At 46.9% G+C, this 13,603-nt stretch overlaps 1 protein-coding gene across 4 annotated transcripts in view; it reads left to right on the top strand.

Moving 5' to 3' along the window:
• LOC119962210 (ATP-binding cassette sub-family B member 6, mitochondrial-like) overlaps window positions 1-13,603 on the top strand; it is a 285,333-nt gene that overhangs the window by 163,731 nt on the left and 107,999 nt on the right. For all 4 annotated transcript variants that reach the window (XM_038790179.1, XM_038790178.1, XM_038790181.1 and 1 more), the window contains exons 12-13: window positions 2,910-2,973; window positions 10,979-11,064. In XM_038790179.1, the coding sequence (XP_038646107.1) occupies window positions 2,910-2,973; window positions 10,979-11,064 (150 nt within the window). The remainder of the gene's footprint in view (window positions 1-2,909; window positions 2,974-10,978; window positions 11,065-13,603) is intronic.

Here is a 13,603-nt window from a genome sequence, read left to right as displayed (position 1 = left end):
CCTCAGGTGAACCTGAGGAAGGAGCAGTGCTCCGAAAGCTCGTGCTTGAAACAAACCTGTTGGACTTTAACCTGGTGTTGTAAGACTTCTTACTGATGATTGAGGGTAGACTGATGGGATGGTAATTGGCCAAGTTGGATTTGTCTTGCGTGTTGTGGACGTGCCATACCTGGGCAATTTCCCACATTTTTGGGTAGACTCTGGTGTAGCTGGATCAGCGTGTCTCGGAGTTCTGGTCTTCAGTTTCACTGCCTGGTTTCGGCAGGGTCCATGCTTGAAACAAACCTGTTGGACTTTAACCTGGTGTTGTAAGACTTCTTACTGATGATTGAGGGTAGACTGATGGGATGGTAATTGGCCAAGTTGGATTTGTCTTGCGTGTTGTGGACGTGCCATACCTGGGCAATTTCCCACATTTTTGGGTAGACTCTGGTGTAGCTGGATCAGCGTGTCTCGGAGTTCTGGTCTTCAGTTTCACTGCCTGGTTTCGGCAGGGTCCATCGTCTTCGCTGAATTCAGTGCATTCAGCCCATTTCCTGATGTCACGTTGAGTGAATCGAATGATCTAAACACTGCCACCTATAATTCTGGGGACCTCGAAGAGGCTGCAATTCACTTGACACTTCTGGCTGAAGATGTCTTTCACACTGATGTGCTGGACTCTCCTGTAATTGAGGATGGAATATTTGTGCAGCCGCCTCCTTGTTAATTGTTAATTATCTGCCACCATTCGTTACTGAATGTGGCAGGACTGCAGAGCTTTGATCTGCTCCATTGCTCATGAGATCACTCAGCTCTACCATGTTACTTCTGTTATTAGCATGCATGTAGTCCTGCATTGTAACTTCACCAGGTCATTGCTTTATTTTTTAGCTATTCCTGGTGCTGTCCTTGGCATGTACTCTTGCACTCCCTTTATTAAAGAAGGGTTGATCTGCTGGGTTGATGATGATGATATAGTGAGTGATTCGCAGCGCCATGTGTTTGGAGATTGTGGTTGAATGCAGTACCATTCTGCTGCTGCTGATCGCCCAGAGAAACTGATGGATGCCCAGTTCTGAGCTACTCGATCTGATTTAGGGCAGCACAATAGCACAAGTGGTTAGCACTGTGGCTTCACAGCGCCAGGGTCCCAGGTTCGATTCCCAGCTTGGGTCACTGTCTGCGTGGAGTCTGCACGTTCTCCCAGTGTCTGCGTGGGTTTCCTCCGGGTGCTCCGGTTTCCTCCCACATTCCAAAGACGTGTAGGTTAGGTGGATTGGCCATGATAAATTGCCCTTAGTGACCAAAAAAGGTTAGGAGGGGTTATTGGGTTACGGGGATAGGGTGGAAGTGAGGGGTTAAGTGGGTCGGTGCAGACTCGATGGGCCGAATGGCCTCCTTCTGCACTGTATGTTCTGTGTTCTATCTGCGTTTATCCCATTTAGCACAGTAGTAATCCTGACCAACACAAAGGGCTGTATCTTGAGTGTGAAGACGGGACTTCATCTACACAAAGGCTGTTTGGTGGTCACTCCTACCAATACTATCATGGACAGATGCATCCATGACGAGTGAAATGGTGAGGATCAGATCAAGTCTTGTTGATTCCTTCACTACACCTGCTGTATTTCAGGGTTAAGCCTAGTAATTATGCTGCGGAGCCACTCTTGGTGATGGACATTGAAGTCTCCCAGCCAGAGTGATTCTGTCTCCCTGCTACTATCAGTGCTTCTTCCAATGTGGTGGAATACTGATTCATCAGCATGGCAGGCGGTGAAATTTGAATTCAAGAAAATTCTAGGATTAAAAGTGTTATGATGACCATAAAACCATTGTTGATTGTCGTAAAAACCCAGCTGGCTCACTAATGTCCTTCAGGGAAGGGGAAATCTGCCGTCCTTACCCGGTCTGGCCTACATGTGACTCCAGATCCACAGCAATGTGGTTGTCTCTTAACTTCCCTCTGAAATGGCCGAGCGAGACACTCGGTTCAAGTGCAATTAGGGATGGACAAGAAATGGTCAGGTCCTGTGGTGCAGTGAGTGGTGTCTCTGCCTCTGAGCCAGGAGCTGCAGGTTCGAGTCCCACCCCAGGACTTAATGGCCAAGTAGGGTGTGTTCAGTACGCAGTCAAACAGATTGAGTGTCACCCTGCAAATCCTTCAAACGTGCCAGTGGCTGGCGGTGAGAGCAAGAGAAACTCCTGGTCAGCCACTCTTAATGTGGAGTGCTGCCCCATAAGCTGTAAACCTCTGGCGACAGACTAGCGACCTACCCCAGAAAGAGCTAGCTATGGAAACAAAGGAAAGTCTTCCTTAGTGCAACCCGAGGTGCGGGAAGAGAATCGGAACTGGAGCCAATGAGGTTTGCTTGGGTGAGCATGAGTGTGTCAGGCTGTTGGTCGACGAGTGTGTGGGGCAGCTCTCCTAATTTGCAATTTGGTACAGCTGAGTGGTTTGCTAGATCCTTTGAAAGGGTTGTTTGCGGCTGAATCACATTGGATCTGGAGGCACATGTGGGCCAGACCAGGTCAGGGTGGAGGATTTCATCTCTGCAGCTCATTAGTGAATCAGATGGATTTTTATGACACACCGCCAGTTTCAAGGTTACCATTACTGAGACTAGAAACTCAAATGTTTCTTTTTAGGGGGCAATCCTGGAACTTTCCTCTTCTGTGTGCTTCACCTGCTCACTGTGCTAAATGTACACTATAGTTGCAGTTCCAGCAGTTAAAACCTCTCTGTTTAGGACAGGAATAGAGTAGACTTTCTGTACAAGAGATCCTTGATCGTACTGTGGAAGTAATTCATGCAGGGATCCAGTTCCGGCTTCTCATAGAAGGCAGACGATGCATTCGGTGACTGCTTTTGTTTTGGTCCTTTGAGAGTTTTTGAAATATACATTACAAATATCTAATCCTCCCAACAGGATGATCCAGAGTTCATTTATCGACATGGAGAATATGTTTGAACTCTTCAGGGAGGAACAGGAGGTAAGTAACCGAGTTAAAGTCTATTTTTAATTCTGGTTTAAGTGAAATCAGGAATGTAACAGCTAATGAGCAGGGGAGGCTCATGGGAAATGGAGGTTTGGGAAGTTCCTCCGTGCTCCCCCAATCCTGAACCCTTGGAAATCCCCAGCTTCCTTTGCTCCAACATTGAATTCAGCCAGCTTGGTCCGAAGCTGTTGAATTCTCTCCCCAAGCCGCTTTGCCTTTCAACCTTTCTTTTCCCCATTTTAAGACACTATTTAAAACCTCCCTGTTTGGCCCAGCATTTGATCACCTCTCAGAGAGAATCTAACCATTGCCCCTTCGCATTCAGTGACAGTACCATCGCCATCCCCCACTACCAACATCCTGGGGATTACCATTGAGGAGAAACTGGGCCAACCATATAAACATTGTGGCTACAAGAGCAGGTCGGAGGTTAGGAGTCCTGTGGCGAATAACTCATTCCCTGATTTCCCCACAGCCTGTCCACTACCTACAAGGCACAAGTCAGGAGTGTATTAGAATGCTCTCCACTTGCCTGGATGAGTGCAGCTCCAGCAACACCATCATTCAGGACAAAGAGAGAGAGAAATACAGCACAGAACAGGCCCTTCGGCCCACGATATTGTGCCGAATTTTTATCCTAGGTTAATCATAGAATTTTGGACACTAAGGGCAATTTATCATGACCAATCCACCCAACCTGCACATCTTTTGACTGTGGGAGGAAACCGGAACCCCCGGAGGAAACCCACGCACACACGGGGAGGATGTGCAGACTCCACACAGACAGTGACCCAAGTCGAAATCGAACTTGGGACCCTGGAGCTGTGAAGCAATTGTGCTATCCACAATGCTACCGCGCTGCCCTTAAGAAGAAATTAATCTACACTCCATTATTCTACCCATGTACCTATCCAATAGCCGCTTGAAGGTCCCTAACGTTTCCGACTCAAGTACTTCCACAGGCAGTGCATTCCTGTTTGATTGGCACACCTTCCAGATGCATTCACCCCCCCCCCCCCACCCCCAACGCACATTAGCAGCAGTGTGTGCCATCACCAAGGCTCCATCGGCAGCACCTTCCAAACCCACAACCATCTAGGAGGACGAGGGAAGAAGACACACGGGAGCATCCGCTGTACTCAGAACCAGATTTTTCACTGTACCTCGCTACACGTGACAATAAACAAATCTAAATCTGGAGGTTCCGCTCCAAGTCACTCACCACCCTGTCTTGGAAATATATCGGCATTCCTTCACCGTCACTGGATCAAAATCCAGGAATTCCCTCCCTAACAGCACTGTGGGTGTCCCTATACCTCATGGGCTTCAGCGATTCAAGAAGGCAACCCACCACCACCTTCTCTGGACAGTTAGGGATTGGCAAAGAATGCTGGCCTTGTGATAGAACATAGAACACTACAGCGCAGTACGGGCCCTTCGGCCCTAGATGTTGCGCCGACCTACATCTCAGGAATTAATTTTTTTTTTTAATCCTTTGGCTCAGTGTAGTTTTTTTGTCAGATTTTTCTCCTGTGAAGCAACATGGAGCCATTACAGTATAGTGGGCGGCATGGTAGCACAGTGGTTAGCACAGTTGCTTCACAGCTCCAGGGTCCCAGGTTCGATTCCCAGCTTGGGTCACCGTCTGTGCAGGGTCTGCACGTTCTCCCCGTGTGTGCGTGGGTTTCCTCCGGGTGCTCCGGTTTCCTCCCACAGTCCAAAGATGTGCAGGTTAGGTGGATTGGCCATGATAAATTGCCCTTAGTGTCCATAAAGGTTAGGTTACAGGGATAGGGTGGAGGCATGGGCTTAAGTGGTGTGCTCTTTCCTAAGGGCCGGTGCAGACTCGATGGGCCAAATGGCCTCCTGCACTGCACTGTAAATTCTATGAAATTCTATAATTGTGACTTGCTGTTGTATTTGGGAGGAAGTGGTGTCACACATGGCATTTACCCCTGAATGCTGAGGATGATCTCTTGTCCCATTCAACCAAGAGGCAAAATGTGGACATGTGGAGATAGTGATGGAGATGTGCAGAGTGGAAGGCCGTTTAGCCCATTGTGCTGGCTGACGAGCAGCCATCCAACCTAAACCCATTTTCCAGGTCTTGGACATAGTCTTGTGGTTTATGAGACATGGAACTGAATAAGGCTCTGGTCAGACCCCATTTGGAGTATTGTGAGCAGTTTTGGGTCCCGTATCTAAGGAAGGATGCACTGACCTTGGAAAGGGTCCGGAGGAGGTTCACAAGAATGATCCCTGGAATGAAGAGCTTGTCATATGGGGAATGGTTGAGGACTCTGGGTCTGTACTCGTTGGAGTTTAGAAGGATGAGGGGGATCTTATTGAAACTTACAGGATACTGCGAGGCCTGGATAGAATGGGAGTGGAGAGGATGTTTCCACTTGTAGGAAAAGCCAGAACCAGAGGATACAATCTCAGACTAAAGGGACGATCCTTTAAAACAGAGATGAGGTGAAATTTCTTGAGCCAGAGGGTGGTGAATCTGTGGAACTCTTTGCCGCAGAAGGCTGTGGAGGCCAAATCACTGAGTGTCTTTTTAAAATAAATTTAGAGTACCCAATTATAATTTTTTTCCAATTAAGAGGCAATTTAGCATGGCCACAGTGCTCCAAATGTGGTCTCACCAATGCCCTGTACAATTGTAGCAAAACATCCCTATTTGTATATTCCATTCCCCTTGTAATCAACAGAAACATTCCATTTACCTTCTTAATCACTTGCTGTACCTGCATGTTAACCTTTTGTGATTCATGTACTAGTCCACCCAGATACATCTGTAGTTCAGAGTTCTGCAAACTTTCTCTACTTAAATAATATTCAATTCTTTCTGCCAAAGTAAGCACGTTCACATTTTCCCACATTATACTCCATCTGCCAATTTTTCTGCCCACTCACTTAACTCAGTTATGTCCTTTTGCAGACTCATTATGTCCACCTCACAACTACCTTTGTGTCATCAGAAAATTTAGCAACCATACATTTGTTCCTTCATCCAAGTCATGAATACAAATTGTAAATAGCTGAGGCTCAACACTGATCCATCGGGCACTCCACTTGTTAGATCTTGCCTATCATAATTGGTACCATAATACCAGTACCAAAGAAGGACAAGGTAGGCTGCCTCAACGACTACCGACCGGTGGCCCTGACGTCTGTTATCATGAAATGTTTCGAACGGCTAGTCATGAGACGGATCACTGCCAGCCTCCCAGATGATCTTGACCACTGCAGTTTGCCTATCACCGCAACCAGTCCACAGCAGACGCTCTCTCCCTGGCTCTACAATCAACACTTGAACACCTCGACGACAAGGACAACTATGTAAGACTGCTGTTCATCGACTACAGCTCCGCCTTCAACACCATTATCCCAACAAGACTAATAACCAAACTCTGCAATCTTGGACTTGACCCCTCCCTGTGCAGCTGGATCCTTCCTCACCAACAGACCGCAATCTGTCAGGATCGGCAACAGCACCTCCTCCATAATAGTCCCCAACACCGGGGCTCCGCAAGGATGTGTGCTCAGTCCTCTATTGTACTCCCTATACACACATGACTGTGTGGCAAGGTTTAACTCCAACTCAGTCTATAAGTTTGCGGATGATACGATGTACCTCAAACAACGACGAATCAGACTACAGGAGGGTGATAAATCACTTGGTTGCATGGTGTACCGAAAACAATAGTCTGTCCTGGTCCACTCGCGTTGATGCAACAGTCAAGAAAGCCCAACAACGTCTCTACGTCCTACGGAAGTTAAAGAAATTTGACATGTCTGCATCGACTCTTTCAAACTTGTACAGATGTGCCATAGAGAGCATTCTATCTGGCTGCATCACAGCCTAGTATGGCAACTGCTTGGTCCAAGATTGCAACTCAGCCCAACGCATCACACAAGCTTGCCACTCCCACATTGATTCTGTATACACCTCCTGCTGCCTCAGGAAGGCAGACAACATTATCAGAGAACCCCCACCCCCCCTCCCCGCCCCCCACCCAGACATTGCCTTCTTCCAGACCCTTCCATCAGGCAGAAGGTACAGAAGTCTGAAGCCTCGCACATCCAGACATAGGAACAGCTTCTTCCCCACAGCTACCAGACTCCTCAACGACTCCCCCTCGGACTGATCTGTTCCCTGTAAGAACACTATTCACGACGCCCTATGCTGCTCTTGCTCATGTATTTGCTTTGTTTGGCCCCTTGTTCCACACTGTAGCCAATCACTGTTTGTCGATGTACCACTTGTCAATGTTCTCTGTTGATTATTCTTTCTACTCTTTCTACTATGTACATACTGTGTGCGTTCCCGCGGCCGCAGAAAAATACTTTTCACCGTTCTTTGTTACGTGTGACAATAAATCAAATCAATCAAATCAGAAAAAGGTCCATTCATCCCTACTTTCTGCTTCCTGTTAGTGAATCAATCCTCCATCCATGCTAATCTGTTACCGCCGACACCATGAGCTCTTATTTATGCATAGTAGCCTTTCATGTGGCACCTTGTTAAATGCCTTCAGGAAATCAAGTGCACTACATCCCCTTTTGAATGAAAATGAAATGAAATGAAAATGGCTTATTGTCACGAGTAGGCTTCAATGAAGTTACTGTGAAAAGCCCCTAGTCGCCACATTCCGGCGCCTGTCCGGGGAGGCTGGTACTGGAATCGAACCGTGCTGCTGGCCTGCTTGGTCTGCTTTAAAAGCCAGCGATTTAGCCTGGTGAGCTAAACCATTCTCAAAGAATTCCAATAAATTAGTTAAACATGATTCCCATTTTCACAAAACCATGTTGACTTTACCTGATTTAATTGAGATTTTCTAAGTCTCCCGCCATAACCTCCTTAATCCAGCTGCACAGATTGGAGCAATTTCCCTGCAACAGATGCAAAGCTACCTAACCTGCATTTCCTGCTTTCTGTCTATATCCTTCTTTGGAATAGATGAGTCATATTCACTCTTTTCCGATCTGATGTGACCTTGAATCTAATGCAGGTCGAAGTACTTTATAAATGTTGTGAGGGTTTCTGCCTCGCATCACTTTTCAGGCAGTGAGTGCCAGATCTCCATCGTGGGAAGCACGGTAGCACAGTGGTTAGCACTATGGCTTCACAGCGCCAGGGTCCCAGGTTCGATTCCCGGCTTGGGTCACTGTCTGTGCAGAGTCTGTATGTTCTCCCAGTGTCTGCGTGGGTTTCCTCCGGACGCTCCGGTTTCCTTCCACAAGTCCCGAAAGATGTGCTTGTTAGGTGAATTGGACATTCTGAATTCTCCCTCTGTGTACCCGAACAGGCGCTGGAGTGTGGCGACTAGGAGATTTACACAGTAACTTCATTGCAGTGTTAATGTAAGTCAACCTGTGACAATAAAGATTATTATTATGATTATTACACTCTTTGAATACCTCTAACTGCAATTTGGTTATGGACCCCTAAAACAAATGGAGTAGAGTTTTCCTCGCCACTCTATACACCAGGCATTGTCAAACTCAGGGGCGCGACCCGCTGGCGGGTGTCGGGTGGGTCACGGAGCTGTCCGTCGCAGCTCTCCCAATCGTGTAAATCTGCGCGCAGCAGCCGGCTTTTAATAATGCCGGCTACGAGCGCCCTTCAAAATGGCCTGGAACAGATAAACAAAATTCGGCCGCACTGCACATACGTGCCCTATGCGCACCGATGATCGGGCACGCATGCGCAGTGCGGCCGCATTTTTTTTATATGGTCGCAGCCTTTTTTTTTCAAGTTCGGGGGGGCCAAAGGGACCCAAAACCATTTCCTGCATTTTTGTCAGCAACAAACAAGGTCAGAGAAAATGGAGGGTCGCGCAGGTCGGCCGGCGTGGGTCCCGAAGGTCGGCCGCAAAAGTCGGCCGACATGGGTCCCGAAGGTCGGCCGGTTGGTAAAATTGGATCCTTGGAAAAAAAGTTTAAAAAACACTGCTCTATACCACCTCATAATTTTATATGAAACTCCGTTCTGAAAAACAATCAAATCTGACTTAAACAATTGGCTCTGTTTCTCTCTCCTGATGCTGTCAGACCTGAAATTTTCCAGCAATTTCTGTTTTCACTTTAGGCCCAGTTTTATTTCTCAATTTTTCCTCCTGCTCTTTATGGATTCATGAAGAACCCTTTGGATTATCCATGACTTTACTTACCACTGTTTTTTCGGGCCCTTTCTTTGCTTTCCTAATTTCTTTTTAAATTTCAACCCTGCTCATTTTATACTTCTCTAGTTCTTCTGCAGTATTGAGTCCTCAGTATCTGTCACAAGCTTCCCTTTCCTGTTCGATACTTTTTAAGCCCGTTGACACCCCAGGGTCTCGGGATTTGTTACTGCCACCATCTTTCTTTCAGGGACTATACTTGCTCTGAACCCTCACTAACTGTGGGGCGGCACAGTGGTTAGCACTACTGCCTCATAACGCATGGGGCCCGGGTTCGATTCCGACCTCGGGTGCCTGTGTGGAGTGTGCATTTTCTCCCTGTGTCTGCGTGGGTTTCCTCCAGGTGCTCCGGTTTCCTCCCACAGTCCAACGGTATGCAGCTTAGGTGGATTGGCCATGCTAAATTGGCCCTAGATGGAGTTCTGGGGATAATGTGGAGTTGGGCTTAGGTAGGGTGGTCTTCCAGAGGGTCAGTGCAGACCAAGCTCAGTCAAAGCCGTGCACCATGCTATTAAAGTGCCGCTTCTCCAAAGCACTGGGAGCTGACCAAGGTAACAAAAGCAGGTCTATGTTTGATTATCACTGGCCCCTTGACCTGTGGGAATTTGTAACACCGCAGTAGTTAGCCAAGTCCAGTTTTTCCAACTTTTCTTTTGTCATGGGTTGGAGCCATGTCCATTATCAGATGACTGTTATCCTCAAAGTCCTGTTATTGAAATACAAACCGATCCAAGAAGAGATTTTGCTGCAAATGTGTGTGCCAGTGTTTATGCTTGACATGGACCTCCTCCCACTTGACATACTTCATCTCCCATGTGCCAGTGAGTTCCACATTCTGTCCACATTCTGTCCACACTCTGGGTAAAGAAGATTCTCCTGAATTTCCCATTGGATTTATTAGTAATTATTATGAGCCCGAGCTTTGGATTCTCCTCTATGTAACCTGTCAAACCTCATCATAATTATAAAGACCTTTATCCGGTCACCTTTCACATTTCCCTTCCAGAGAAGAAAAACCCAGACGTTTTATTTTATTTGATAACAGTGTGATTCAGTTACTGTGGTTGACTTCCAAATATACATTGGGAGTTTTCCAGCTGACATTATGTTCATCAACATTCCCCTCCTGTTGAGCTTTTGGTGCATTTTTGCTCCCAGAACCGTATAAATGTCCTTGTACCTCTGGGGAAGTAACTAGTGGGGGTAATTTTCTAACCTGGTACTCCAGGAGAGCTGAGGTCTCTTCCAGAAACACAGTGGAAATTTGAGCATTCTGACTATTAACTTCTCGAATTCCCACTGTGCATTTTTGGTGAGGTTTCCCATAAGGAGGAAGAAATAAGAATTTTTTTTTAAAGCATTCTCCCCGTGTCTGCGTGGGTTTCCTCCGGGTGCTCCGGTTTCTCCCACAAGTCCCAAAAGACGTGCTGTTAGGTGAATTGGACATTCTGAATTCTCCCTCCGTGTACCCGAACAGGCGCCGGAGTGTGGCGACTAGGGGTTTTTCACAGTAACTTCATTGCAGTGTTAATGTAAGCCTACTTGTGACACAGATTATTATTATTATTAAAAAATCAGAAAACTGTCCCTCATATTCAAGTTCCATCCACAGATAGGGAGGAAAATGGGACAGCTGTTCATCCCAGGGTAACTCGGACACATATCAATGAGTCTGATCAGGAGAAATGTTGGCAGAAACCTTTTGTTTAAACCTCTCAGCTGGCGACTACTACAGGGCACTGAGAGAGAGAATAGTTTTCTTCAAGATGAATAAACACACCAACTGAAAATTATCATTCTTTATTTTTCAGATAATTGATGACATGGGCGCAGCAAATATAGTCTTCAAAGTTGGAAAGGTGGAGTTTGAAGAAGTTTATTTCAGCTACATCGATGGGTAAGTAAATGATAAAATGATGGGTATAAGTGATGGCATGGAACAACAGGTATTGAATTTGAATTTTGTTTATTGCCACGTGTACCAAGGTACAGTGAAAAGTGTTGTTCTGCGAACAGACCAGACAGATCATTCCATTCATGGACAAAACATTGGACGTAGAATACACAATATAAATACATAGACCGAGACATTGGGTGAAGCATACGGAGTGTAGTACTACTCAGTATTTCATGTGCGGAGAGATCAGTTCAGTCCCTAAGAGGGTCATTCAGGAGTCTAGTACAGCGGGGAAGAAGCTGTTTTTGATTCTGTTCATGTGTGTTCTCAGATTATTGTATCTCTTGCCCGATGGAAGAAGTTGGAAGAGAGACTATCCCGGGTGGGAGGTGTCTTTGATTATGCTGCCCGCTTTCCCCAGGCAGCGGCAGGTGTAGATGGAGTCAATGGATGGGAGGCGGGTTCGTGTGATGGACCGGGCTGTGTTCACGACTCTCTGTAATTTCTTACGGTCTTGGGCCGAGCAGTTGCCATACCAGGCTGTAATGCAGCCAGATAGAATGCTTTCTATGGTGCATCTGTAAAAATTGGTGAGAGTGAATGTGGACATGCCAAATTTCCTTAGTTTCCTGAAGAAGTATAGGCCCTGTGGACGTTGGTGGACCAGGACAGATTTTTGGAGACGTGTACCCCAAGGAATTTAAGTAGCATGGTGGTTAGCATAAATGCTTCACAGCTCCAGGGTCCCAGATTCGGTTCCCGGCTGGGTCACTGTCTGTGCGGAGTTTGCACGTCCTCCCCGTGTGTGCGTGGGTGTCCGGGTGCTCCGGTTTCCTCCCACAGTCCAAAGATGTGCGGGTTAGGTGGATTGGCCATGCTAAATTGCCCGTAGTGTCCTTAAAAAAAAGTAAGGTTAAGGGGGGGGGGGTTGTTGGGTTACGGGTATGGGGTGGATACGTGGGTTTGAGTGGGGTGATCATTGCTCGGCACAACATCGAGGGCCGAAGGGCCTGTTCTGTGCTGTACTGTTCTATGTTCTAATCTCCAACTCTGCCCCGTTGATGCTCACAGGGGTGTGTACAGTACTTTGCTTCCTGAAGCCAATGACCAGCTCTTTACTTTTGCTGACATTGAGGGAGAGATTGTTTCATCACTCACTAAGTTCTCTATCTCCCTTCTGTATTCTTGACTCATCGTTGTTCGAAATCCCACCGACTATGGACAGACCAGGGCATTAAAAGTAATCAAAAGAGAATAATAGAATGTTGGTCTTTATCTCTTTGGGATCAAGGTGGGTGTTACAATACCAAGGGGTTAAGTTATATTTTAGTTTCAGGAAGGATATATTGGCCTTGGAGGGAGTTGGGTGTAGATTTACCAGAATGATACTGGGGTTTAGATTATGTAGAGTTAGTTTGTTTTCCCTTGAGTATAGAATAATAGAATCTACGGTGCAGAAGGAGACCATATGGCCCATCAAGTCTGCACCGGCCCCTGGAAAGAGCAGCCTACTCAAGTCCACACCTCCACCCTATCCCCGTAACCCCGCCAACCTTTTTGGGCACTAAGGGCAATTTATCATGGCCAATCCACCTAACCTGCACATCTTTGGACCATGGGAGGAAACCGGAGCAACTGGAGGAAACACACGCAGACACTGGGAGAACGTGCAGACTCTACACAGACAGTGACCCAAGCATGAATCGAACCCGGAACCCTGGCGCTGTGAAGCATCAGTGATAGCCACTGTGCTACCGTGCCGCCCATATACTCAGCAATTGAGCATCAATTCCAACGCTTCTCAACCGTCAGTGAAGAAATTTCTTCTCATCTCAATGTTAAATGGCCGACTCTTATCTGAGTCCCTGCGCCTTGGTTTTCGGCTCTTTAAGGAGGGTAAACAGCCTCTCATCCATCTACCCTTTCAAGAGTATACCCTACTATACTCCTCATACACCTTTGACTGTGTGGCTAAATTCCCCTCCAACTCGATTTTAAAATTTGCTCATGACACCACCGTAGTGGGTCGGATTTCAAACAATGACGAGACAGAGTACAGGAATGAGATAGAGAATCTGGTGAACTGGTGCGACGACAATAATCTCTCCCTCAATATCAACAAAACGACAGAGATTGTCATCGACTTCAGGAAGCATAGTGGAGAACATGCCCCTGTCTACATCAATGGGAACCAAGTAGAAAGGGTCGAGAGCTTCAAGTTTTTAGGTGTCCAGATCACCAACAGCCTGTCCTGGTCCCCCCCATGTCGACGCTATCGTTAAGAAAGCCCACCAATGACTACTTTCGCAGAAGACTAAGGAAATTTGGCATGTCAGCACGACCCTCACCAACTTCTACAGATGCACCATAGAAAGCATTCTTTCTGGTTGTATCAGAGCTTGGTATGGAGCCTGCTCTGCCCAAGACTGCAGGAAACTACAAACGGTCGTGAATGTAGCCCAGTCCATCACACAAACCAGACTCCCATCCATTGACTCTTATCTATAATTCCCGCTGCCTCAGAAAGGCAGCCAGCATA

The sequence above is a fragment of the Scyliorhinus canicula genome, chromosome 2, assembly GCF_902713615.1.
Source record: "Scyliorhinus canicula chromosome 2, sScyCan1.1, whole genome shotgun sequence".
Taxonomy (NCBI): Eukaryota; Metazoa; Chordata; class Chondrichthyes; order Carcharhiniformes; family Scyliorhinidae; genus Scyliorhinus; species Scyliorhinus canicula.
The sequence above is the reverse complement of the archived record's forward strand: the minus strand, read 5'-3'. Positions and strand labels throughout refer to the sequence as shown.